The sequence below is a fragment of the Benincasa hispida genome, chromosome 9 (assembly GCF_027475165.1).
Source record: "Benincasa hispida cultivar pf3 chromosome 9, pf3_genome.v1.1, whole genome shotgun sequence".
Classification (NCBI taxonomy): domain Eukaryota; kingdom Viridiplantae; phylum Streptophyta; class Magnoliopsida; order Cucurbitales; family Cucurbitaceae; genus Benincasa; species Benincasa hispida.
Window position 1 is genome coordinate 25,113,629 of NC_143486.1, and position 27,629 is coordinate 25,141,257.

A 27,629-nucleotide genomic window follows, 5' to 3' on the forward strand; every position below is an offset into this window, starting at 1 on the left:
TTTTTGTTATGTTTTCGTACTTAAAATGTGTTTTTTGATGCATTTTTAAATTTATATGTAAGAACCGAGCATTTGGATGAATTAGAAGAAATTTGGAGTTGATTAAAAAAAATAGCCTTAGAAAAAAAAAATGGATCTAAAAGCATGAAAAGAGATGGGAAGAGTTGTGTAACTTGCGCTTCAACATGCTAGGCTTGACATTGAAATTTGAGAGTAAAAAATAGGGTAGCATGGTACGTGGCACTACAAGAAATTACAACCACGATGCTACGAAAGCTCTAGAGGCCAAATAGTAGAACGTCATGGTACTACTTACTAGTGTCTTAGCGCCACCATTGAATAATTTTTCTATTTAACCTCATTTTACCTTCAAATAAATGGGGATAAATGGGAGCCAAGTTCTGGTGGAAAGAAATGGCAGAATACTTTCAAATGGGTAGATGATTATTAACGACGTTGGAGGGTGATCTCGCGTTGAGGACGCAAATCAAGAGCCCAACTCGTTTCTTCTTTTCTTTATCTTCTATTTCTCTGTATTTTGGATATGTTATGGACTGTCAATATCTATTCATACCATGAGTTGATGAGTTCGTAATTCTTAAGGTTTAGTTATAGTTTTTAGATTATACAAACTGATTTAATTGTTTCTTGGATTGATCTATGCATTTTCATTCTAGCATGTCTGTGTATAATGTTATCGAACTTTTGGTCATTGTTTGATTGATTTATATCTAATGTCTTGCTTGAGAGAGATAATGTTAGATTAGATCATTGTGCTAGATTGTTGTTCAACTATGCATAAGAATAAGCAATATAGATTGATAATGAAGAGAGACTTACTGATGCATCTAATTAATTGATTACATGATAATGAATTAATGATTAGATGTTAAAAAGGGGTTGAGGTTAAAAGAGAATACTTGAATGTTAGAATTTTAGGTCTATGGTTAGTATTAAACTAATCTTAGAGAAACAATTGATTCAGTCAATACATTAACGATTTCATCACCCTAGAATGTGTTTCTAACTTGTTTTCGCCCCATTTGCTATCATTTATTAACTTTCTTAGGTTTAGATTAGATTAAGTCTTATCACAAGTTAGCCTCTAAATAAAATTGAAATGATTCTCTTAATAACTAAAAGAATTATTAACTTGATTCATAAAGAATGATATTTGGTTAAGGCCATTTAATTATACTATAATTATTTTGTGCATAATGCAATTATTATTAACAAACTTGTAATGTTTGGAAAAGTATTTTTTTATAATATACTTAAGTTCGGTCAAACCAAACATTGAAGAGGTTTTCAGATTGACATCCTTGTCGAATGTCGAAAAATGATTATGACATAAACACCAATTACAAAATGCAGTAACATATGGGTTTGCTCATTGGTTGATGGTTAAATTTTGTTCTCATATTTAGGCGACCAATTTTGTTGGATGATTATTATAGCTTGTCAATGAAGACGAAAGTTTCGATATTGTTTTTTTAGTTTTAAAATGTTGTTTACTTTACATGCACGTGCGCAAACATGCAGACACGCACAAATGCACAAAACATACGCACGTATATGTGAAAGTTTGAGTGTTTTCTTTTAGTTTTAAAATGTTGTTTACTATTACATACACACACACCCTACACACACAATCTTTCAATAAAGAAACCAGACCTAACAATCTATCTTTTTATATATTATTCTCTCATATCACTAATAAAATTAACTTTTCTTATTTACTTGTTAATTTACCTTTCCTATTTTGTTTGAGCATGTATATTATTTTCTATTCAAATCACCATATACATTTAAATTTTTATTGTGAAGGTGAGGATTAGGAAACAATAATATGCAATCAATGATTTGATATTATAATCTTAATATGCATCATACCCCTATTAGACTGGAAAGAAATCATTTCAAGGTAAATCAAACAATTAAACTTAATCATTATTTTTCTCTTATTCATTGACAATGATTAATTCTTCATATGGGTAGGAAGTAAAAGAGTTCAAAAATTGAGTAGATCTTAAGACGTGTCTCATCACTTAGTAAACAAAAAAGTGTGATTAGGATAAATTATTATATGCCAATCAAACAAGATTTTCTTTTAATGAAGACAAGATTCTTGGGAATATCATTTGATTAATAGATTAGATGTGAAGGAGGCTTCTTTCCACTCTTCTTTTTTAATATAATCGATAGAAATAGTTTCTATGTTGTTATTGCAACAACGATGAAAAAAAAATATGGAAAGATAGTAGTGATTAAAAAAATGAAATGATGTAAAAATATATAAACAAGAATATATTGTTCTAACGTTCATTGACGTGATAATTATTTTTTTAAAAAAATATTAAAAATTAACTTTTTAGTGTGCGTAGAAGAGAAGCATGAGACTTAGGTGCAGCTTAATCTGCATCTTAGTATTGCTAGAAAAAAATTTATAGATCTTGGAAACCTTTTAAAAAATTAATTAAAAAAGTATTAAGCTTCAAATACAAAAAATAGATCACACATTCTATTTTTATTATTGACATTTTTATACATAAAAGAAATCAATTTCTACCGTATGTCTATTGTGACATTAAACAATTTTGAGATGAAGAAAATCATGATATTAACACTAACAAGAACAAAATTTCATTATATATGAAATCATGGAAGAAAAAGAAATAAATAAATACACACATCATGTAGAACCATATCTAAATGGTTACAGCCATTACTTATAATCACACCCTTCACCTAATTATTTGATTTTACTAAATGAATTGAAGATCCCCAAAGACCTCAATTTTACATCATTAAACAGATTGGAAATGGCACTTTTCATAAATTGTATTGTTTGTAGTTTTAATTTTGTAAAGTGTCTATTTATATATTCCCTCCTGTAATTTTCTTTTTCACTCAAAATTATGCTTGCTTGAATTTTTTACCCTCCAATATTTGATCACATATCTCAAATGTAGGCAATGTTTTCTTCCATGCACACCATTTTTTTTGGGGGTGGGGGGCTTCCTTGTTCATGGAGTTGCAGCTGCCATGGCTGCACTTCTCTTCCGCGACACACCGATGAGGGATGCTAAATTCGTCGGGAATTTTGTGGCGACGACGTTTGGGTGAAGAAACTGGTCAATTAACGTCGTGCTCGGTACGGTGACAAGCTTGTTCCATGCTTCCTCTGCTTCTTTCCCTTGCTTTGTAAAGGCCTCTGTTGCATCCAATCTATGTATGTTCCATCCTTTGATGTTTCTCAGCCGTTGGATCTTTCCCAATTGCCTCAATGCTAGCTTACATGTATGCTCCTTCACTTTTGATATGGATTCCTTCAAAAGTTTGTCTTGAGCTTCCTCATCTAACAATGGTTTGTATCGAAAATACGAGTCAAATTCGGGAACTCCAATTGCCCTTTTGATCCCTCGAGAATAATCTCGGGTGGGATCGAAGAATTTTTCGGCCTCGTCAACCATTCCATTCGCTACCATCTTGTCTACTCGTTCAGACACAAACGATTGCAATACTTGCATTGATACATCTACCCAAAGGAAACAACATTCATATTTTGATCGAAATTTCGAGTCAATTAAGGCTTCAATATAAGAATTCGAGCCACCGGCGATGATCGGTAGCCTGTCGTGGCTAGTAATGGCATCCAAGGAAAGCATGGCCATATCGGAGAAGTTGGTTGCTGAGAAATCGGAGAAGGGATTGATAATTCCGAGCAAGTGATGAGGCACACCACGTTGTTCTTGCTTTGTGATTTTGTTTGTTACTATGTCGAGGCCGCGGTAGACTTGCATTTTGTCGGAGTTTATGACTTCCGATGGGAATCGGGTGGCAATATCGACCGACAGCCGAGATTTTCCTGTTCCGGTGGCGCCGATTACTATCACCACCTTCTCTTTTTGCGGCTTCCTAAGGTTGAAGAAAGGGTTGGTGTTTAGTCTTCCTGGGGGAAGATTTATCAATGGTTGTTGAGTGATCTGTTTGCTCATGAACATGGTGGACACATCCATGCTTAAATCTAATAATTTGATCATGAAAGTAAACCAATATTAGCCAATCATATAAAAGAAAATTTAAAGAATATGAAAAAGAGAGAAAAAGAGAAAAAGAAGCCCCACCTTTTGAGATAATTTAGAAAATGAATTAACTTTGAATTCTTGAGTTCTCTTTTGGTGATGAAATGTGTGAAAGAAGAAAAAAAAAAGTATGTTTTCTTGGAACAAAAGTGTTGTGTTACGAAGGAAAATTTAATCAAGTTTTGTAAATGAATACAATTGCAATGTCTTATGGATCAATGGGGGGTTATGGCTTTTATAGGCTTCATTTTGAAATTTTGGTCAAGATCTCTCTCTCTCTCTTTCTCTCTCTCTCTTTATGATATTCCTTTGGCTACTTTCATATCTTTTACAACAGTTTAATTAATTTTAATATTCTTTTAATAATTATTTAACTTGGTACCACACCAAAATTTTCATGTTCAGATCTCTGTAATGTCATTTCATCTCCGACCAATATTTATTTTCTCTTGTTTGGTCTTCAATAAATTTTCAAATCCATAAATGAAGAATATGTTGAATTACTGATATAATGAAATTTACGTTTACCAATTCCGGACGAAAATTGGTGTAATCGAAATAAAATTTCATTGATAGATAATTATAATTATGCCAAAATCGCAAATGTAATTAGATTGTTTTCATCACATTTACTTAGAGTTATGAATTTTGTCACATTTACTACGGTAATAGTAGATGTGTCAAAATTTATTACTTTTTCTTTTTAACAATGATAATAATGATAATCGTAACAATAAAGATAACGATACAACAACTCATCGATCAGTTTACATTTTTATTATAGATTTGAACGTGAACAACAGATATTAGTACAAGTACAGAACACAAATAAACAATACAAAAAATAATAAAATAGTGCCAACTTTTTACATTATCATTAATTTTATTTCATTTTGGGATAAACATGACCTAAGCTCTTGGGCTACAAGTGATTGAAAAAATGAAAAATGGTCATGGGCTTGATATTATAAAATAATGGGAAAATAGAGAATGGGTTGAAAATAAAGGTTATTGGTGTGATTGATTTGATATTGCTATGGGGTAGAGTACTGGCAAATTGCACAAGAATATATGACTTTTTGGCCTTCACTAACTTGAGAATATTGAGTTTTTAAAAGAGCAATAAGATATCATTCAAAAAGAAACACCATTTTGAAGTGCTTTACACTTTCCATCTTTGATGTGATTTCCAAACTAATACCAGCATTTTTCTCTCTAGATTACTTATAATAACCAAAAATAATTTAATTTCTTTGGCTTCCCAAAACACTTCCAACCTATTTCGAAAGATTGTAAGTTTATCCGTCATAATTGTAAAGTGAAAGCCCTTGAAACAAAGACATTTGTTGAAGGCTTAAAAGAGTTGGAGCACAAATGGTACGGTTAGAATCATTTGATGGATGTTGAATCTAATTCTTTGGAGTTTGTTAGGCTATTGAACTATGTGGACTCTGTTTTGTCCAAATTTGATTTATTGTGAAAGAAATTCTTAACCTCACTTCTCGTATGTATGTATGTATATATATATATATATTAAATCTCTAAAGAGGAAAACAAAATAGCCCATAAATTAGCTTCCTCTTTTAGTTTGTCTTATATATGGAATGATGTCTTTCAAGATTTTATCTTCTTTATTCTTGAACGGAAATGGTTTGGGTGTTAGTTTGTATTGATTTGCCAATTTCGATTAATGAAGTTCTGTTTTTAAAAAACCCATAAATAACTTTGCTTGTTATATACTTTATTTTTTATATTTTTTTTATTAAATCACAAGTTTAGTTCCAAATTTTAAACTTATATCTAATAAGTTTCTAATTTTGAAAAAAAAAAGTCGACCTTTCAATTTTATTTTAATGAGTCTATAAATTTTAAAAATGTCAAATAAGTCGCGCATTTAATATTGATACAAAGTTGAAAGCTTGTGCACCTATTAAAAATTTTAAAGTCAAGGGACTAAACTAACTTCAAGAATTTCAGGATCAAATTTATGATTCAAACTTTTATTCTACTTAGAATTTTCTCTTCTGTCATCTACTGAGATTTTTCATGTATACTAACTACAACAGCTATAACACACTAAAAAGTACAAAAAGTTATATTTGATTTCGATACGTTTAGGATCGAACGATCATAAGCAAAAGTCACTTCATTCTTTTAGAGAAGTGTGGATGTAACACTATGATTTGAAACGTACATCAAAATCAAAATCGGATAATTTTAACCATATAATCGTGATAATAGAGAAAAATCTTAGTCCTCTGAACGTACAATACTTTGTGCTTGAATATTTTTAGATGAAGTATAAGGTTGTTATGTGTGTGTGACAGTTTTTTCAATTTAGTTCAATGTGTGTTTTAAGAGATTCTTTAAGTTCATAAATGGCCAATTGTCATTGTAATAAGTGGGATGTAGACAATCTCAAATGGAACCTTTTTTTTTTTCTTAAGAGGAAAACACCATTTGATTCCCTTCTCCAAGTTGTTATTTTGACAGAACCCATGATATGTCTAGTCTTAGATATGGTTCTATTTATAACAAAGTTTAAAGTTATATTGAAAAAGCATAGTATTAAATTTTTTTCTTTTTAAGTAATAAAATCACTAAAGGCATATGCAATTCTTTAAGTTGAAATTAGTTTCTTGATGTTTTGAACCTGTATCAAAGCGATGCACATGTGTAGAAATTGGCTTGTCACTATCATCAAGATGGTGCACGTGTGCAGGAATTGGTTTGTCACTTGATAGTGTGGGGGAATCGAACATATGACCTTACGATCAATCATACAAGTTTTATGTGAGTTGAATTATGCTCTGATTGACATAATATTTATATTTTTACTTTACTTATTTATGAATTCTCTATATAATCATTAATCTTCTTTAAAAATCGAGTAAATTAAATGTGGTTTTCAATTTAACATAAGTGTAAGAGGTTAAAACATATATATATTATTGAGCGGGAAGTTACAAAAGAAAGGAAATCTCAAAATTGGGTTTGATTTGATGTAATTTAAAGTTCATTTATAAATTGAGCAAGTAAACCCAAAATAATAAATAGGATTGGGAGATAACTATTTGGCCTATTAAATGATTGAGAAAAATGGGGAAAAGTTTCACTTTCCAAATATTTTTTCCACTAAATTCAATTTGATTAACTAAAAGTATGCAACCACACGTTTTAGTTTAATAATGTAACTAATTCCTTTAAGCTATTGCTAATAATAATTCCTTCAACTAATTATTGAATAAACAAACACAATTATAATATAATTAAGAAAACTTTTCATATATAGAAAAAATGTCAAACTATTTATAAATATACAAAAAAAAAAGAAAAAAAACACCAATTGACATTGATAGACTTCTATCCGTGTCTTCTATCTACGTCTATTAATAATAGACTTCTATAAATAGACTTCTATCAGCCTCTATAAAAGAGATTAAAGTTTTGTTATTTTGTATAAATAGTTTCCTTATTTTTCTATTTTTGAAAATCTCATTATAATGTATGAATTTGAATCTAATAGGTCAAAAGTTCATTTACCTTATAATAAAACGTTTTTTTGTTCAAGGGAAAAAAACCCTTTTTATTAATTTTTTGTGATTGCAAACCCCTTTTTTCTACTTTTTTTTTTTTTCTTTGTTTTGTGGCTGAAAAATTAGGCATAAAATTAAAACACAAAATGCTATAGAATAGAGGGTTCCATATCTCTAGATAAGCAATTAAAGTGGGGAAGATTGAGATCAAGATCTTAAATTTATCCTCTTTTTTTATTTCAAAGTGAGAATGTTTATAGTGGATTTCCAATATAATCTATCATAATAACTCATACCTACTTTCCTTAGGATTATCATTGCCTTTTCAATCAAAATCTAGCTAGCTTATGGGCATCTAAATCACTTAGAAAAAAAAAAAAATCATATGCCAAATGATTGCAAAACCAATTATTTAAATGTGTGGAGCCTTAATCTCAATGATTAAGAAAAGAAGATGAGGTAATCTTTTCATTGCGAATAATTTAAACCTTAATTGCATTGGCTTTCCAAATCAATCATTATCCAAAGAAAGTGTTAAAAATGATAGCTTATGATCACAAAATAAATGGGAACATACTGACCAAAACATGGCTACAAAGAGACTTTGCAAAGCCCACAAAGTAAAGAGGAGTGGACATGGGGTGATGACTAGCTATAATATGGATATCCTTTTTTTAGTACATGGGGAGGGAAATTCAATCGGATCTAACTTCGAGATTGATTATACAGTTTTCATATCACTTGAATTAAGCTCATTTTGACTAAGAATTTTAGCCTTTCTTTTAGAATAGGATCAAATGTCAATCTTTCTTTTATTTTAGAAATCATTTTTATATAGTAATGAGGAATGAAATAATAATTGGTTAAAGTATCATGTATTCTAGTCCCTATATTTTAAAGTTTATTTAATTTTACCCTTTATACTTTTAAATAATGTCCAATTGTTCTCTATACTTTCAAGAAGTCTTGAATTTAGTCCTTATTACTTGTTTATTGTTAGTTTTTTCAAAAACTTTTTGTTACTTATTAGCATTTTCACTATAAACTTTGAAAACATATTCACATATCATATTTTTTTTACATAAAAATTATTGTTATTATTTAGTTAATTTTCATAGGAATTAATTGTGAGATTTATTAAAAGTATAGAGATAAAACTTGGAAGTATAAGAACTAAAATTGAACAAACCTCAAAGTATAAGGACCAAAATTATATTTCAATCATGATAGTTTTATGGGGGAAAACACTTTTGTAATCTTAATACTTTGATTTCCTTAAAATTAATATTTAATATTGCATTTGAGTAGATGGTGAAATTCATGTGTTGTCTATTTGTTATATTTTCAATGTTGTTCGGAAAATGTATGACCAACTTTGAAAAAGTTATTTGAGGTGGTTTAAACAACTGATTGACAATTTTATATTATTCGATGGATGGATGTGACATAATTTAAATTTTATGTTTTTAATTTGCATCCCTAGACTATTTAGGAGCATTAAGATCTCAAACTTCCTGTTATTAGGAAGAATAATTTTCCTAACAATGGGGTGTCTTAGTGAGTAGAGATAAAGGTTATTTTTGTGCAATTACTCATTCTTGTGGTTGCATTATTAGATGTTTCTCGTTGAGTTTAGGCATCTATGATGAGTTTGAGCATTTTCTTAACCTACTTGATTTTATGGCTAGATTTGGGGTAAGCTTTGAGCATTATATGATTTAATTTTGATAGTTTATATATAAATTTGTGGTTGTAAAAATAAAACTATAGATGTGATCATATAAAGATCTAAAATAATTAAAATATATGTCCTTTAGCTTTTTCTTTTGTTAGAAAGATACAACTAGATTTCAAGAGATTAGAATCCTAGCTAAATGTGAACTTCAATATTCAATTGGCATTTCTCATAATAGCTATAAACTAATATAGATTATATCTAGGATAGGCTTTCACATCTAAAAAAAGTAAAGTATATTATTGACAAGATACTAAAAAATTTGATATTCAATGTACCTACTAGTAGCTAGTAGCAAGTAGCCCATTTTAAAACACTTTAACTAATAAATTTGGCAAAAAAAAAAAAAAAAAAAAAATCAACAAACTCTAGGTATGTTTTTGTTTTGCAAAAAATATTACTAAATTCCTAGAAGCTAAAAAAAATTCTGATAACTTTTTTTTTAAAGTCAAAACGAGTTTAGTTTAATAATATTGACATATGATTTTTAAAATATTAAAAGTTCAAATCTACCTATTTTTTTTGTTTAAATTTTTCAAGATTTTTTTTTTTCAAATAGTATAGCATCATACTCCATCTTAATTTATTGAATATGGGTGTTATTTTGGTACATTTTTAGTTTATTTTGTTTGATAATAAATAATTTTATATTATAAAATCTAGAATGCAATGATTACCATTACAATGATGTGAGGAAAGCACAAATATGTACACACGTGTATATTGAAATAAAGTCTTCCAAACTTTAAATGAGGAAAATTACTTTTCTAAAAGCAAGAAAATTACTTTTCTAACGAATTAATAGAATTTTCTTTTACCTAATTAGTGTGTTCATATATATATATACATACATTAGTTGATAAAGTTAAAGAGAACCTCCTTAATTAATTGACTTGTCACATTATATATTTATACACACACAATTCTCGAATTCCATAGTATAATTATAGATGCGATCATGTGTGTGAAAGTAAAAATAAACTTTTTAGAAAAGTAGATTATTTTCTTTTTTTTCTTTGAGGAAAGTACCATGGACGAGACAAAATGTTGAAGGAGAAATTTGAATCTAACGTTGTCATGTCCTTTTTTTAAATTAATGATGAAATTGTAAATGGTTGAATTTGAGAATATTTACAAATTGACATATATCACAAATTAAAATTGAAGATATATTGCTGGCAAAACTTGATATATCACACGTGTCTTCGTTAAAATCATTTGAGCTTGGCTTGATTAAATTGGGTTATATGAAATTTTGGGCTAACAAGACAAATAATAGATTTTAAATTTCTATCTGGAAAAATAGCAAACCAGTTTTCCTTCCGTAAAAATGGCAAAACAAATTAAAAATAAAAAATAAACAAATTTATAAAAGTCTAAACTACCTCAACCATACAAATGAGATTGCAATTGACTTATTAAGAACTATTTGTAATTACACTGTAATTAAAACAAACATCTAAAGACTATCGGTTGGCCAAGCTCTGAGCACTACACTGCGTCGATCTCTTCTCCAACCAAGTTATCGTCATTTTCTTCTCCGAAATCGGCTCCTCCACCAACAGTGGCGATACTTCCTAATTCAATTTTGTATCCATCCCTTGCTTTTTCAGCCGTGGCTCCCTCTCCTTCCATCAAAACTTCATCATCAGCTTTGACTTCGGCTCTTTCTCCACCAGCTTCATTTATTACTCCTTTGAAGCTACTAATGATCACTCCAGTTTCATCTTCTTCTATCTCAACTCTTTCGACACAGATTCCATCGCCGACGTCAATATCTGACAATGGTGTTTTCTTGAATAGAATCATTGTCTATGAATTTATCAGCAATAATTTTCTCCAGTCTACTACTTTAAACGTGATTGATCTGTCTTCATTCTTCACTCTAAATTTTTCAAACTAGTTAAAAAAAAAAAATCTGATATTTGATTGTATAATTTTTTTAACTAATACAAAAAAATCAAAATGAAACATTAAATAAGTTGAAAATAGTTTAAAAAAATAAAAACAAATAAATAAAATGATATTTGAAAAACAAATTGGTTTAATTTTGATATTGGAAAAAAATAACAATATGATTTTATAATTTAAAATAGGGGAGATATCTTAGGAGAAAATAAAGATGTGTGATAAAAGACGTGCAAAGGAAAAAAATTAGTTACACTCTAATTTGGATGGGAGTTTGTAGTCATAAAAGATCTTTTGAAAGTTTTTGGCCATACTTCCGATTGAGATATTTATCTAACCTACAAATACACTATAATTAGTCTCCAAACTATGCCAAACAAATACACTTAAAAACAAATATATCGCATTTGAAAATCAATTAACCAAACCATCTAAATCGCTTTTGAACTTACCCAAAATTCTGTAACAATACTTGTTCTTGTTATAGACCCAAAATATCAAATTTGAGGGCTAGACTAATAAAAACTTTATCTAAATAATTTCATTCATGAAGAAATAGACCGATTTAGATTGGAATATGAAAATTCCAATTAAAAATTTTCAATTGAAATTACTAACCAATTATGATGTGGTGTTGATGTCAATTGAAGGAGATCTCATGAACAGAAGAGAAACAAACAATTTCGACGATGTTACATCATTCCTTGATCGAATTGGGTTTAAGACCCTCAAGGTAAACTGGTTAATACCAACACTATCCATATATTTGGTCTACCTTTTCACAATAGCTCGATAGGAATCATTTTGGAAAAAAGAGACTTTGAGATTTGAACTCTTGATCAATGGTCGATTAAGTCGAGCCTTTCATCTATACACTAGTGGATTTGATCGATTAAGTCAAGCCTTCAAAGTAGACTTATGTGATTGAGAACAAAAATAAAATCAGTAAGAAAAGATGAAAAAAAATTAGATAAAATAAATTTTGAAAATGAAAATAAGATTAAATATGATATTTGAAAAAAAAATACATTCGATTTTTAAAATTCGAAAAGTGTAGGGAGATAATTTAGGAGAAAATCAAAATTCATGCTAGAAAATCTGCATGAATTAGTTGTAGTCCAACTTAAAATCAAGATGAGGACATTTTAGGGTTAAAGAAAAGTAGGAACACGTGTGAGAGTGTATTTGCTATAAATTTGATGAAATTTATGTTTTGCTATTCTTTCCAACGGAATCTTTAAAACAAAAAATAATATGATTCAATTTTTTTTAAAAAAAAACTAATTAATAAAAATGAGATGATTTATGATATTTCATGTTTAAAACAAATTTATAATAAAGGTAATCACAAAAACAATTTAAAAAAACACTAATATAAATATAAAAAGTTACTTAGAAAAATTAATATAATATAAGATTAGAAAAATTAATATAATATAAGATTTGAAAGTCCAAAATAAGTAATCATAGAAATAATTTAAAAAACAAATGATTTAGTTAAATTAAGAGAGAGTATAATATAAATATAAAAAGCTATTTAGGAAATGATTTAAAAAAATTCAAAACAATTTTTTTATGATAGAAGATTGTTGAGATACATATTTCAATTATTTTTAAATTAAATCACAAAATTTATGCCAGATTTTTCGCTTGGAGAGAGACACTTAGTTCTTAGTGAAAATCTCAAAGGAAATCAATAGAATCCACATTATAAATTTGATAAATTAATTACAGTGTAATTAAGAAAGATACAGAATTAATTACAATGTTGTTAAAAAGGCTGGTGAGAATATTTTAGGATTAGCAGAAAACCGACCAACTTGTGTGTCACGCAATTTGCTATATTTCAAAAGAATTTCGTGGTTTGCTATTCTCCAAATGATAGTGTTGAATATTTCTGAAATTTTAGCCTAAATGAAGTCCAAAAGAAAGCTCATCCATTGACATATTGACTCGACAAGTCCAAATAGGTTAAGCCCAAAATGAGTAAAGTTCAAGTCTGATGGATCAGACTCATGCCAACAAAGCTCAAGTCCGATCCATGGAACTCTATAAATAGATGAGTCATCTTCTATTTCAAGATTGAGAGAGAGCTCAGAATAACAAACAAAAAACTCTCCTACTCTTGAGAATCAAGCACTCTTTGAAGACCAAAAGTTCTTCAAAGAGCATGTTATGAAACCCTACAAGATAAATCAACATTGAGATGAAACTTTTCCTCACTGAAAATTGTTACTTAAAATTATTTACTCCTTTAATTGGCTAAATTTGATAAAATAACAAATAGGTCCTTTCATCGTATTAAGTGTATTTTTACAATTTTGGATTGTTTTCATGAGCTTTTCCTATGGATTTTGACTGTTTCCAAGAATTTGGTGGGCGATGCACCTGCATCAAACTATGAACTTTCCAAAATTGTGATCAATCTTTCGTGGTTGCTATTTTTTCAATCCACAATTATTCAATGCTAAATATGTCTAATAAATGCTAAGAACACCATTTTCAGTCTCCCTTCAACCACTTTAAGGACTATATAAAGAAGTGGAAGCCTCCCTCTTCATTCATCACGAAACTCAGCAATCCTAAGGAGAAATCTCACCATTCCATCTAAAATCTCTTCAAGAACGAGAATTCCTCTAAAAAAGTCCTAGATTTAGGTTATCCCTACCCATGAGAACGTATATAGAGAGAGGATTAATCCTTAAAAAAGGTGAATCCATCCTAGGAAGTCTTAGAGAGTGAGATTACTTCAAAAGAACCATTTTCTATATATTTTAGTATTACTTTATTTTTACTTTTGCACTTTTTCATTTCTTATTTTCTTTACTATTTGAAGGTTGATACTTTTGAACCAATGGAATTTATTAATTGTTTCTCAGTAATGAGCTATATTCAGTCATGTGGATATCCTAACATCTTATGACTTAAGTAAATGTCCACTCGTTCAGTTACTTTGATTCTTACCTCTCCTTTATTAAGTCTGATGTCAATGTGCTAAGTTAAATTGACTACTTAATTTAACATACCAGTGGAATCTTAATATTGAAAATATTAAAATAAAAACTAATTTCATGAAGGAATATGGGACTACGAGCTTAGAGATAGGATTGGCATGTATGCTTATAGATAAGGTACACCATAGGATAAAGAAATTTCATAAAAAAGAATCTAAGATTCAGCTATAGCCGAGATATAGGTCTAGCTACTTAGGTTCCTAAAAAACTTGATACAAGATTGAATAAGAGAAGTTTTCTATTCAATGTTGAGTTATTGTATTGGAGTATTGTAAGTATCGTATCTAATTTTATTAAGCACAATACAAACAATTGGTTATTAAGCACAATACAAACAATTAAACCAATGGTAATCAGTTAAATGAATGATGATTGGTTCGAGTGTCAAATAAAAACAGTAAACAATAATTGATAAACATGGATTACAGCTAGTTCTTTCAACTGAAAGAGTATTACACTATGCGGCCATTCGCGATCATGGATAAAATACTGATGATCGTAGATGTTTGAAAAAAAACCATATTAAATCAATAAATTCATAAAAAGTATTTTAATTAATGGAGTACGAATTTCAGAATATTTTTAATAAGTTATTCTTACTTTGATGTTCATATTATGATATTATGATAGTTTTTTTTTTCATATTTCGTTTCATTTCGTTTATTTATTTTTGCAAGATAATAGAGATAATCATTCAATTCATATCCAATTCACATAGATACATGAAGGAAATTTTGATACCATAAACCTAACTATTGTGTCCATACACAAACAATATTTATTAATAGTAATTGATAAATTAAAGTTAAAGTGGAGAAAGCTCCTTTAATTTATATGCAAACTTTATTTTAGGGGTGTTTAGTTCACTAACTGAGTTAGTTGAGTTGGTAAAAATTATCAATTCAATATTTGGTCAACGAATTTTAAATGTTGGTGGACTTGAGTTGATTTTAAGCTCTGTTTGGTAACCATTTCGTCTTTTATTTTTGTTTTTGAAAATTAAATCTATTTCTTCTCCATTTCTTACAATGATTTGCATCTTCATCAAGTACAATGGTTGAATTCTTAGCCAAATTCCAAAAACAAAAGTAAGTTTTTAAAAACTACTTTTTTAATTTTCAAAATTTGGCTTCATCTTTAAATTATTGGCAAAAAGTAGATAACTAAGGAAGAAATTTGGAGATGGAAGTAATGTCTATAGGCTTAATTTTCAAAACCAAAAATCAAAAACTAAATGGTTATCAAACGGGGCCTTACTAACTCATCCCAACTCACTTCTACTCCCTCCAACTCTCTCTCTAACTCACCTCAACTCTCCCTCTCTCCAATGTTTTCAATGGTTCCACCCATCGGCCACCATCGGTGACTACTGTTACCACACTTTGATGTCCGCCTTTGCACGACCAACTCTGACGATCAACTCTAGGCTCCAGCAACCACCCCCAAGACAACTTCGGTGACCAACCCTACCTTCGCACAAAACAACTTCAACAACCACCTTCGTGTTGCTAACTTCGATGACCAACTCCAGACTCTAGTAACTACCACTACAAGAATTTTGGGCTTTAATGTTGGTTGGAAAAAGTGAAACTGGATGTATAATGTCGGTTTTTTTTATTAAAAAAAATGGATCTTTAATGTCGATTTTAAACCGACATTGTAGGTATACCTTTAATGTCAGTTAAAACCGACATTAAAGGTTCGCTTTTTTAAAAAGAAAAACAAAAAAAAAACGACTCTCTATCTCTGACGACCTCTCATCCTCTCTATCTTCGTCGTCGACTCCTTCCAACGCCGCTCTCAAAATCAATTTGTCCAGGTCGATCCGTCGTCGTAGACTCCTTCCAACGCGAAACCCCTAGGTTTCCATCGTCGACTCTCTATCTCTGGCGTCCTCTCGTCCTCTCTATCTCTGTCGACGTCGACTCTCTATCTCTGATGATCTTCTATCCCCAGGTCTTCTCTTTCAAGCCACCATCGATTTGTCAAGTTCGGCAACTTGTGAACCCCATCTAGTTTGAGATTCTCAAAACCCCGTTCCACGCTTATTATTTTACATTTATTTCCCCCAACTTTTGAAATGGCATTCTGGTATGATTTGTTTTGGGATTCTCAAAACCTACTACGATTTGAGTATTTTACTGGCTTCATAGATTGTTCCTTCCCCTGCCCTTTTGTTTTCTCCGATTGATTGGCTCGTTCGTTATCCATTTTTTAGTATGGGATTGGAATTTCTCTGTCTGTGAAATCTGACCTTAAACTTGATGACCTTAAACTTGGAACTCGTTTGATGATCTTATTTTGTTTTCTTGCTTTCATCTTGTATAATCTGTTAGTGTATTGATATATTATCCAATTTTCCTTTAATTATTAAGCTTTTGGGTGGTGATTTTAACGAAGCAGTTATGCATTCAAGAGTATCAAGGAAATTATTAATGAGGAGTTCAGCGATGGAATGTAAGTTGATTTGTTTGAATTGTTTTTTCTTTTCAACCTGAAATCCATATTAGTTGGTTCTTATTTGTATAGAACTTTAACATTTGCAGTAATTCTAAAATCTCAAGTTTGGTAATAATTTTGTTCTAATAAGGCCGTTTATGGATACATAATATTCTACTGTCTAAAACCACATTTCAACAAAAAGGAATCACACTTTGATTTCTAGTTCTTAACATCTTATTAAAAAAAATAAAAATAGTAGTTATAACTAGACTTTTAGAAACAAGCTTGCCTTAAAAAGAAAAAGAACTAAAAATAAAATGGCTTCTTTGATTCCTTCAACGTGATCAAAGAAATCTTTTGGTACTCAATTTTTCAATTTTTAGCTTGGACATAACAATGAATAAACAAAAGACATAAATTACAAAACAAATTTTTTTCCACCTTCCAAGAATTTTCCATCCGAAATATTAGTTGAGAATCAATTACATGACTAACATTAATAATTCAAAGATTTAAGATAAGACCCTTCAATTCATTCAGGAGCAGAAACGTTCTGATATAATTAGTTTGAATCAGTTCCAGGTGGTATTTGGTAGCACAACAAACAAAATTAAGAAATGTAGAGGTCCAGTGAATGTTAGTATATCAAAGTATTGAAAGTTATTTGAAAATTGAAAGTTACTAAACGATGATTTTATAGCTATGTGTTACTCATATTAGTCATCTGCTCAGACTCTGAGGTCTTCAACTGTTCTTTCACTTTGATCATGGAAATTTCGTGTGGTTGATCAGATTCATATTAAACTTTTTTCTCAATTTCTCGCATAAGAAATTACCAGTCAAGATTTTCTTGTTATTCCTTTGTGACCATATTCAATGATAAGATTCTTTAACGATTCATTATATGTTTATAAGCCCAAACACTCTATATCATTATAAACACCCCTTTGTTCTTCTATTCCATAAACCTCAACACTCTTTGCAACCAAAACCAGTTAGCTTTAATTTTTTTTCCTAGTAGTAGAGATTATGTTGAAGAAGCTAATGTATAATCATTTCAAGGCCTGATTTATTTTTATTAGTATGCCAGCCATAGACTTTTACTGCTCAGTTGACAAGGTCAAGGGTGTTGATGGGAAGGATCGTGTTGTGATAACGTTTGATGGTACATATTTTCCCTACACTGAGTAGATTAGTTTTCCTTTCAACATCCATGTTGATCACCCTCAATTTTTCATGAAAGGAGTATAAAACAAAATGGCATCAAATACCTGGTTGTGTTAATTTCTCATGGCTTCTCATTCTAAATTTACCTATCTTTTTGTTGATATGAATATGTAGAAGATAGAGCACATGGCTTCCAGACGACCGTCGCAGGAAAGTTGAACGAGATTCTAAAACCTGCAACACAGTTGCTGTAGGAATCTGCTCTTGTCCCCTTTGCAGTATAATTGCTTTACATCTTTCATCTAAAAATCTTGTATGATTAAATGTGAAGCTGCTTATTTTTGTGTATGAAAGCATTGTATCCACATTCTTTTGGCTTCCAAGTATTTGTATATGATCGTGTCGTAGCCAAGTTTGTCCTAGATAATTTTCAGGGCTGCTTGTGCTTAGTGAATTACATGTCTTCTAGTATCTTTATTTACGTTGTCAACTCTAAATTAATTGTCTATCAGGTCATGGACATGAAATTTTCTCTTGTTACCAAGTCAATGAAGTGTCTTTTAATTATTTAAAAACATTGTTGTCTACTTCGCTAGTTTTTGCCTACAAATTGTGGTAGCATTGTTGAAGTTTTTAAAGGAAAAAAAAATCAAATTTTCATATTCTTCAGTGAAAATAATTTGAAATTTGTCAGATGGGTTTTTAACATTGTTTGTGTTCTGTGGTGGTGGTTGGATGTTTGGACGAGAAGAATGGTCTACCAGCAACAATATCTACATGGCGCTAAAGGAAGAGAATAAGGTTAATGTCTTTGTTTTATAAGATCGCTTAATGTTTCTTGATGGCATTCTAATTCTTTCTTTAGAGTTTACTTTTGTTGTTGAGAGAAAACACGAAAGGAAGAACTGCTTAGAAGTTTTAGTTTCTTTTTCAATTAGATAGACAACTTTGTATTTTCATTTCAATCTTTCTTCTATGTGTAGAGGTTTTTTTCCCATTAGGCATCGATTCTTGTTGCTCGCAAGTACTACTCGACCTATGATAGTTAGTGTTTGGAATGAAAGTTTTACCCTACAACCCAGATGTTAAAGTGTCACGTAGACACTTGGATATATGGTTTGTCAGTGTGACAAGTTTATATTTTTGTGTTAACTTTGTGATTATGAAAGTTTATTTTTTTATCAACTTAAGAATTAAACATGACATGTTTTAAGCCTCAGTCACTTTGGTAATGTAAATAGGTCAAAGAGCATTATTTAATTTGAAAGGTTGGATAAAAGACAAGGTATGAGTTCCTACCTCATGTTTATACAATGTAACATTTGTAGTTGTGCTACTTTAAATGATGAGGTAGTTAAGATAAATATGATATGTTACTTATTTGTAAGTTTTGTGGCTATATTATTTATTTTGGCTTCTTTCTTTGACACTTGGATGTATAGTTTGTGGGTGTGACATGTTTATAGTTTCGTGGTGACTTTGTGATTCTGAAAGCTTGTTTGCTTGTTTTTGCTTGTTTGATCCATTGGTCAATCTTATTTAATTCTAATATAAACTTTGGAATTCTTTTTTGTTGTGCGTTGGATTTTGACCATTATAACTTTGTACTGATTGTCTGTGTATTTTGCATATTTGGTAGGAAAAAATTGATGAAATGCAATATGATATTATTAAGATTAGAAACTTACATAAGAAGGTAAGACAACTATCATCAGGATCCGAAGATCAAATCTTATTATCATGGAATGGGTTATTGAAGATGAATTCTCTAAGTCCAATTTTCTAATCCTTTGAGTCGAGACACTTAGTATTGAATTTTGTTTTGCTAGATGTGTTTTTGGTTGTGTTTGGGTTTATGAGTAGTGATGTGGTCTGCCCTAGACTTGTTTCACTTTTCATATCTAATATTTGTTTCTATATTTTCATATGAGGATGTACTTAAGTCTTTTTTTTCCAGCAAGGGTTTGGCCATTTGCCTAATTGTGAGGGTTCAATTATGCTCGTTGTTTAATGCTCCTTGTTCTGCAGTTTGTTTGAATCTAATTACTGTTGTTTGACCTTTATCACCATTCTTGGCAGGTTTATTAGTCTCTTAGTTAATGTGGAGAACTAGTTTACAAAACAAAATGATGTTCAGACTTCAGAATGGTCCAACAACTCCTTTGTAAATGTGGAGACCCAGTCTACAGAACAAGATGTCGTCCATAAGTTGCAAAAAATTTTTAGGTAGCCTACTCTTACGAGTTTGTCAGCCTTCTTCATTTCTTGTTTTTAAGCAATCTCACACAAATATAGAGCAAAAGTTAATGAATGGGAGGATTGCAGGCTTCCCCAAGCATTTAATATGTTTGTGAAGATGTGTAGGTTTCCCCAAGCAAAAGCTAATCTCTACAGCCTAGTAAATTATATATTAAGTTTGTGAAGATGTGCAACATTGAAGAACAAATGACATATTTTCCTGATGTGCAACATTCTTTCATATGTTTTTATAAGTTCTTATTATATGTTGTTTGCTCATTTTTCTCTGCTTGCAGGAAGTCATGCTTTCAATTTGGATAATTCTGTGGTGGATGGTGGAGAGAACATAATGAAGGAGCAATTGAAAGACTATTTGGAAAACACTGGGGGGAGGGGAGAGAGAGATATTTACAAGTTTAAGTTTGTATTTTATAGTTTAAAAGTAAGTTCTCACTTTTGTTTAGATCAGAATTTTAATTTTTCTATGTAACGCTTATGAGTTTTGGTAATTTGTTGATTACCTTGGTTTTAGAGTTAAATTATCATCTCCAATTCCTCTTTTGTAACTTATTATTATGGATTTGTAAAAGCAATTAAGAATTTATTTTGTGCATGTACAGGTTGATTACCTTGGTTTTAGGGACATGTCGTTTTTAACTTTGTGACCGACATTAAAAATGGATTGGACAATAATTATATCGAATACACGGACAATAATTTTGGACAATAATTGAAAAAAATGGACATGGTATTTACAAAAAAGGGACAATAATTGAAAAAAATGGACAATAATTATGGGCTTTAATGTTGGTTTAAAACCGACATTAAAGATAGTGTTATTAAAGCCCTTTAATGTCAGTTGACTTTAATGTCGGTTTTAAACCGACATTGTACACCCTCTTCAATGTCGGTTAAAACCGACATTAAAGGGCTTTAATAACACTATCTTTAATGTCGGTTGTCAACCAATATTAAAACCCTTTAATGTTGGTTTTAAACGACATTAAAGCCCAAAATTCTTGTAGTGTACCTTCTATGATAACTCCGACAACCATCTTCGCACAAGCAACTCCGATAACATACTTCGATGACCACCTTTGTGCAGCCAACTCCAATGACCAACTCCAAGCTCTGGCGACCAACTCTAAGAACAAACTCTAGGCTCTAGCAACCACCTTCGATGACACTCCGACGAAGACCACCTTCAATGATCAACTCCAATGACAACCATCTTTGACAACCAACACTAACATTCACTTCAGGTGACCAAATTCGACGAAGATTACCTCTTAGTTGTAGAGCCCAAACTAATTGCACAATTCCTCTAATAATTTGTTTGAGGTTCATTAGTTTTAAGCTTGGAGTCTACTTTTTATAGTCCAAACTTTCTTTAACCGTTGGATAACAATTTGTGATGTATTGTGTGTTATTCATTGTTATGCATTTTTTTTTACATGTAATAGACATTTTTATGGACATTATTATTTCATTTGTAAGTGGAAAATTAGACTTAGCCATAAAAACTAACCATACAAAATGTTTGCATAAAAAAACATTTACAAAAAATGAAAGTTTGCACAAAAAAAAAATCATTTTTGTATTAGTTTAAAATGTAAAGAATCAAATATTAGCACAAAAAAGGGAAAAAATTCATTAACTATAAAAATAGAAATTCATATTTCACAAATGAGCAAAAAAAAAAAAATGATCTAACATTCATGGTTGAGTTAAAATTACTTTAAGGTTAAAAATTGGAGGCTAAGGATTAGAGAAAATGTTCGTTTTATTGGAATATGACATGACTTTGGGGATAGATAAAATTGTAATGCAATTGAGTATTCAAATTGTGTGGTGAAAATATGTTACATTTTTCATGAAGGAAAAAAGTTGGTCAGACTTTAAGCTTTTTCAGCGTTCATGATTGAGAGCTAAGTAGTCGTGAAAAGTTTTCATTTGTTTGGAATATGTTTTGGTATAGGAATGGAAAAAATATATATGTATATAATTGAGTGTCCAAAATTGAATTCAAAATTTGTGCTTAGTATATGTTTATTTTGTAGAAATTTGTTATATTTAAGAATGGAAAAAAAAAATTAAGCATTTTTTAGTGTTAAAAATTTTAGTAAAATATGTGTAGTTAGAAACTAAATAGCAAAAAAAAAATCCCCAAAAAAATCAATTTTGTTTAGAAAAACTGCACAAGATATCCCAACTCAATTATATTGGGATTGCTATCCTAATTCTCCCGAGGCTCTCGTAGTTTGTAAACACCTATGTAAACACATTATTATCAATAATAAGTGTTATTTTATTTGCATTTACTCATATCCAATAAACTAAGATCCATGGTTATTTCATATAACTTAAACATGTATGTGAGAGATACAAGTGGATCATGCCTTAAGTAATAACCTAAATGGTCTGTAGTATAAGGATAAAGGAGAGATACCTTATCCTGGTGACACTATGGATACAGCCCACTTTGTAGATATTTACAAGTGTTGTAAAGTGCTACAAATGGCTTGATTCTGACCATTCATGTGGAGACATGCGAGCGGAGGTGTCCTATACAAAGAGTTTGTATAAGATCGGACCACGAGATGATTAGTCTCTTTATATAACACCGTTGATAATTGAGACTTACATTTTACTAAAATGACCATAAGTGACATGACCTTAATCCTGAGTGTTTTAGGAACTCCTGCCTATGAGGGTTGTCCTTTGATTAGTATGGGTGAGAATGGCCAGATTTTCAACTCAACAAGTCTACCCTTTGGGGATTCGGCTGATTGGGGAGTTGGGAACTCAGTTACACAAGAAGGAATTCACTTCTTTCCCAAAGTAGGGGTAAGTATATAAATTGCTCCCTTAAGGACTGATTTTGGGTCTTAAATATAGTGGTCACACCCTCTCTTTGGAGACATGCGAGCAGAGGTGTCCTATACAAAGAGTTTGTATAACTCAACAAGCTTGCCTTTTTCTTGAGTGTTTTGAGAACTTCTGCCTATGAGGGTGGTTCTTTGATTAGTATGGGTGAGAGTGGCCAGATTGCCAACTCAACAAGCTTGCCTTTTTGGGGATTCGTCTGATTGGGGAGCTGGAAACTCAGTTACACAAGACGAAATTTACTCCCTCCCAAAGCAGGGGTAAGTAGATAAATTACTCCCTTAAGTGCTGATTCCGGGTCTTGAACATAGTGGTCGAGGACTCAGTCATAGTAGGACTATGACTTATTGTTCATTAGAGGAATCAGTGGTACCTAATGAGATAGATATAATTACAGGGGCAAAACAGTAAATTAGTCCAACTATATTTATGATTTGTGAAGGGTTATCGCACTGTTGATTGGTTATATGGACACAAAATATATCTATAATGAGAAGAGTGCAGTTGTCGGCCTTTAATGGAGTGCCCGACAGTGAACGGATGGTGGATCTCGTGTCTAAAGAGTTTAGTCAGTTATTCACGTACCGTTGGAGCTTCAAGCTACAGGTCCATGCGGTCCCCTTGGTAGCTCAATGGGTTCAAGTTGAGAATCGAATTTTGGGTTAGTTTGAAGTGTTCAAATTAAAAGAGGAAATTCAATTATATGTGATATAATTGATATGATGTATTAGATACATTAATTGGAGGAATTAATATAAATATGATTTATATTAAGTACCATAAAATAGAAAAAGAACTATGGTTTATATGTTTCATATGATGAAATAGTAAAACTTCTTTTACAGTCGTGGTAGGTTTTAAGTTTTCTACAATGCGTTTAAGAGTTAAATTTGTTTGTGGATGGTTGCCTCTGTTTAAAGCTTTCTTTAAATTTACAAAGTGTTAATTTATTAAGGCCTCTGCATTATTGGGCATAATAACAAACAATCGAGTCTATATTCAAAGTGATTGAAGTTGTTTAAGTCGTTCATGATGAAGTTTTGAAGCATGGAGATGCAGTTCTCATCGAGGAAGAAGACCAAAGATTGGTCACATTGTGTAGCCCAAGCTATAAGATCGTTCAGATTTGGCTAAACGATCGTATAGAAAAGTTCTTCCTGATCGTGTAGTATTTCTAAACGATCGCATAGCTAATGCTAAACAATAGGGTAAAGAGTTTACTTTATCGTATAGTATTGGTTGCTCAATCGCATGGACACTTGAGGTAAACGATCGCATAGAGTTTTGACACTCATCGTTTAATAAAAGGCGCGCGCACTAAACGATCGTGTAATTCAGCATGCTTCATCACTGACTACACGATCACCCAGTATGCGATACCTTATACTTACTCAACGATCATTTAGATGATTATGCTTCACCGCATTGTTTTCGTCTACTTGATCGTTTAAGGCGTGCGTTGCACGATGCCCGCTGCACGATCATGTGGCCTTCATGCTTCATCGCATAGTCAAAGGTACATGATCATTGCTAAACGATGTTTATGCTCTTACAGCATTGCTAGACAATCACAAGGATTTGTTACACGATCAAGGAGATGCGATCTTCGCCTGGACGGTTCAAGACTCGATACACCTGTTTGAACCGGTAGACTTATTGCTCTTTGTAATAGTTAGCTTTGCTTTTTCTTGAGGATTTGAGGCTAATTATCCCAGTTCATCAACTTTTATTTAATGTACATGAGATGTATGTTTGTTTATATTCCATAGTGTATGATATATGGATTTAAAACCCACCTTAGGTTATGTATTTTATTCATGCATCATATATTATAAGTGTTATAATATAGTAAATGATATGATGAAATTACAAGAAAGCATGCTCATGCATCATAAAATGTAAGAGTTATATTTATGCATGTATTAAGCATATTCATGCACCATCTTTATATTATAAGAGTTATAGTATAAGGGTGTATGAGAGCATGTATGCTTGGTTTATTTCTTTGTTATATAAGTGTTATATACCAGTAGTAATGAATGAACAATGCATGAAGCATGACACTTAAGCTTATTTATAAGAGTTATGAATGCCTTGTATGTGTTGCTTTGCATTGGGGTTGGTTGAAGTTGTTTCCTGTTATAAGTGTTATAATGGAAATTAGAACTAAAATCAATAAGAAAGAGTTATATGTGAAATTAAGTGAACTCATGTTTTAAAAGGGTTTTAAAATTGGATTAAGATAGACCTAAGTTCATAGTTCTAATGAGATTAGATACTTAAGTTTAATCTTTTGAATCGGTTTAATAGGATTAAATTAATTTCCATAGAAGATTAAATTTGTATTAAATCTGTCTATAAAGGACATTTTGTCTAAGGGTAGTTCTGGCTAGGCTGAGGTATTTAAGCTGACGAAAACGGAACACCCCTACCTGGGAACCTACCTGGAAAGGTGAATTAGATAGATTTACTACAAGCATGCAACAGTTGATCAAAGACTTCGTTAAAGAGTTTAATGAATGATGATAAAAAGTTGTTCAACTTTCCAAAGTAAGAGTTACTTTTGGGCAAACCTAAAAAGTCACTTAGTTAAAATCCTTAGCCGTGTTTTTTCTAAGTAAACTAAACCCTAGGTTATAAAATACTCAGTGGGAGGAAAAGATATATATGATATGTCAATTCAACTCACGTTTCTCCCTGAATGTTCACGTCATAAGATTCATGCTTGGCCTCATGGTGCCCTAGGAGCATCCCCCTTCGTGTTTTCATGAGTCAATATCAAGATGGACGGAGAGAGTATTTATAGTAAGTGGGAGAAGGATGTGTGTCAACATGTCCTGCGGTCTCCTTCATTGGTTTGCACCATGAGATCTTCTTGCACGGCCTCGTGGCACCTTGGAAGCATCCCCCTTCAGATGGTTTGTGTGGTTAGTCAATATCAAGGTGAACTCCAGAAATGGATAGGGTCGCTTTAAATTTTGCCCTAATTGAATTTTTTCCCTTCGGAGTGGCTGCTTGGGGTGGAACTCTAAGATCTAAAATGAAAGGTCACATTTATGGGAAATTGTTAAGCAAGCTAATGATTTCTTGACCAAATCAATGATGACTAGTCATTATAAGAAGAGTTGTTCTGGTATTAATGACTGATTAAGAATGTCTCAGTTCAGAGAGGGATAAATTGACTACCCTTCAGTGGCTTTTGTCCTAAACCACTGAAGCGTCATTGAAAAACTAGATGTGACATAGGGTTCATTTAGATTTTGCTAAACCAAATTGGATTATGTTTAAAGAGTATTTGCTAAAATCTAATGTAGATCAATGTGTTCTTTTTTCAGCAACATGTATGATTTTTTGCAAGTTTCCTCTTTTAATTTTACCAATTACATACATTGGAAAGAGTCTCTTAAGACATGTTTCATGGTAAACGACCTCGAATTTGTCATGATTGAGGAGTGTCCTCAAGTCCGACCCTTGATGCATTGTGAAATGTTCATAATGAATATGAGGTATGGATGAAGGCTAACTCGTTAGCCCGACTTCACATCTTGGCTAGCATACCTGATGTATTGGCCAAAAGGGTTGAAAACATGGTCATTGCACGTGAGATCATGGAATCATTGCAAGAATTGTTTGAACGAAAGTTCTCATTTTTTGAGCAAAAGGGGATGGATGACAAAGAAAGCAGTAGTATCAGTTCCCAAGATAACCTCTAGTCTTTCTTGAATGTCAAGGGACTAAGAGAGAAAGCAAGTGTTGCTGACTCAGATAAAATTCATCGACGAGAATTATTTTCTGAAATGGAACTTGGAGCTTATTTGGGTTCTGATATTGATCCCACTACTCTTTAGAAGAGGAAGAAGTCTAAAGACAGTAAATGTGATTCATTTGTCTTGGAGACGTGTTTGGTGGAGAATGATGATTCTGCCTAGATACTTGATTCAGGTGCTACTAATCACGTAAGTTCTTCCTACCAAGGATTTAGTTCCTGGAAAACATTGGAAGATGGAGAGTTGACTCTTCGAGTCGGTACTGGTGAGGTTGTTTTAACTATTGCTGTAGGTAGGCTAAAATTATTTTAGGACAAGAAATGTTATCTATTACTGGATAATCTTTTTATAGTTCCTCATATCAAGAGGAACTTAATCTCGGTTTCTTGTATTATTGAACAAGGTTATATCGTCTTCTTTTCTGAGAGTAAAGTGGTTATTTTCAAGAATGGTATGGAGATTGGTTTTGGTTCAGTGGAAAATAACTTATATGTACCAAGGCTGTTAATCATAAAAGTCTTGCTTAATACTGAAATGTTCAAAAAGGCAACAACTGCAAAAAGACCGAAGGTTTCTCCTAAGGAAAATGCCCATCTTTGGAATCTAAGGTTAGGTCACATCAACCTCAATAGGATTGAGAAGTTGGTGAAATGTGGACTTCTAAAAGGTTTAGAAGAAAACTCCTTATCGGTATGTGAATCATGTCTTAAAGGCAAGATGGCCAAATGACCTTTTACTGGAAAAGGTTATAGAGCCAAGGAAACCTTGGAACTTGTACATCAGATCTCTATGGTCCGATGAGTGTTAGAACTCGAGGTGGGTATGAATATTTCATCTCTTTCATAAATGAT

The 27,629-nt window shown here is 31.3% G+C and overlaps 1 protein-coding gene and 1 long non-coding RNA gene across 5 annotated transcripts; one reads left to right on the forward strand and one right to left on the reverse strand.

Moving 5' to 3' along the window:
- Nucleotides 1-2,620: 2,620 nt before the first annotated feature.
- On the reverse strand, nt 2,621-4,295 carry IPT3 (isopentenyltransferase 3). The gene is made up of 2 exons (XM_039043676.2): nt 4,128-4,295; nt 2,621-4,027 (listed from the first exon to the last, which is right to left on the reverse strand). Exon 2 carries the CDS (start codon nt 4,017-4,019, stop codon nt 3,027-3,029), a length of 993 nt encoding a protein of 330 aa, XP_038899604.1. The 5' UTR covers nt 4,020-4,027; nt 4,128-4,295; the 3' UTR covers nt 2,621-3,026.
- Nucleotides 4,296-16,012: 11,717 nt separating this feature from the next.
- On the forward strand, nt 16,013-20,738 carry LOC120086040 (uncharacterized). 4 transcript variants are annotated; one of them, XR_016531735.1, is made up of 6 exons: nt 16,013-16,735; nt 17,803-17,885; nt 18,062-18,137; nt 18,639-18,688; nt 19,527-20,113; nt 20,422-20,738. It is a non-coding gene; the product is annotated as an uncharacterized LOC120086040 (long non-coding RNA). The 4 variants fall into 4 exon arrangements; XR_016531736.1 differs by having other exon boundaries at nt 16,015-16,369; nt 16,654-16,735; nt 18,062-18,688; XR_016531734.1 differs by having other exon boundaries at nt 16,015-16,735; nt 18,062-18,688.
- The last annotated feature ends 6,891 nt before the right edge of the window (nt 20,739-27,629 follow it).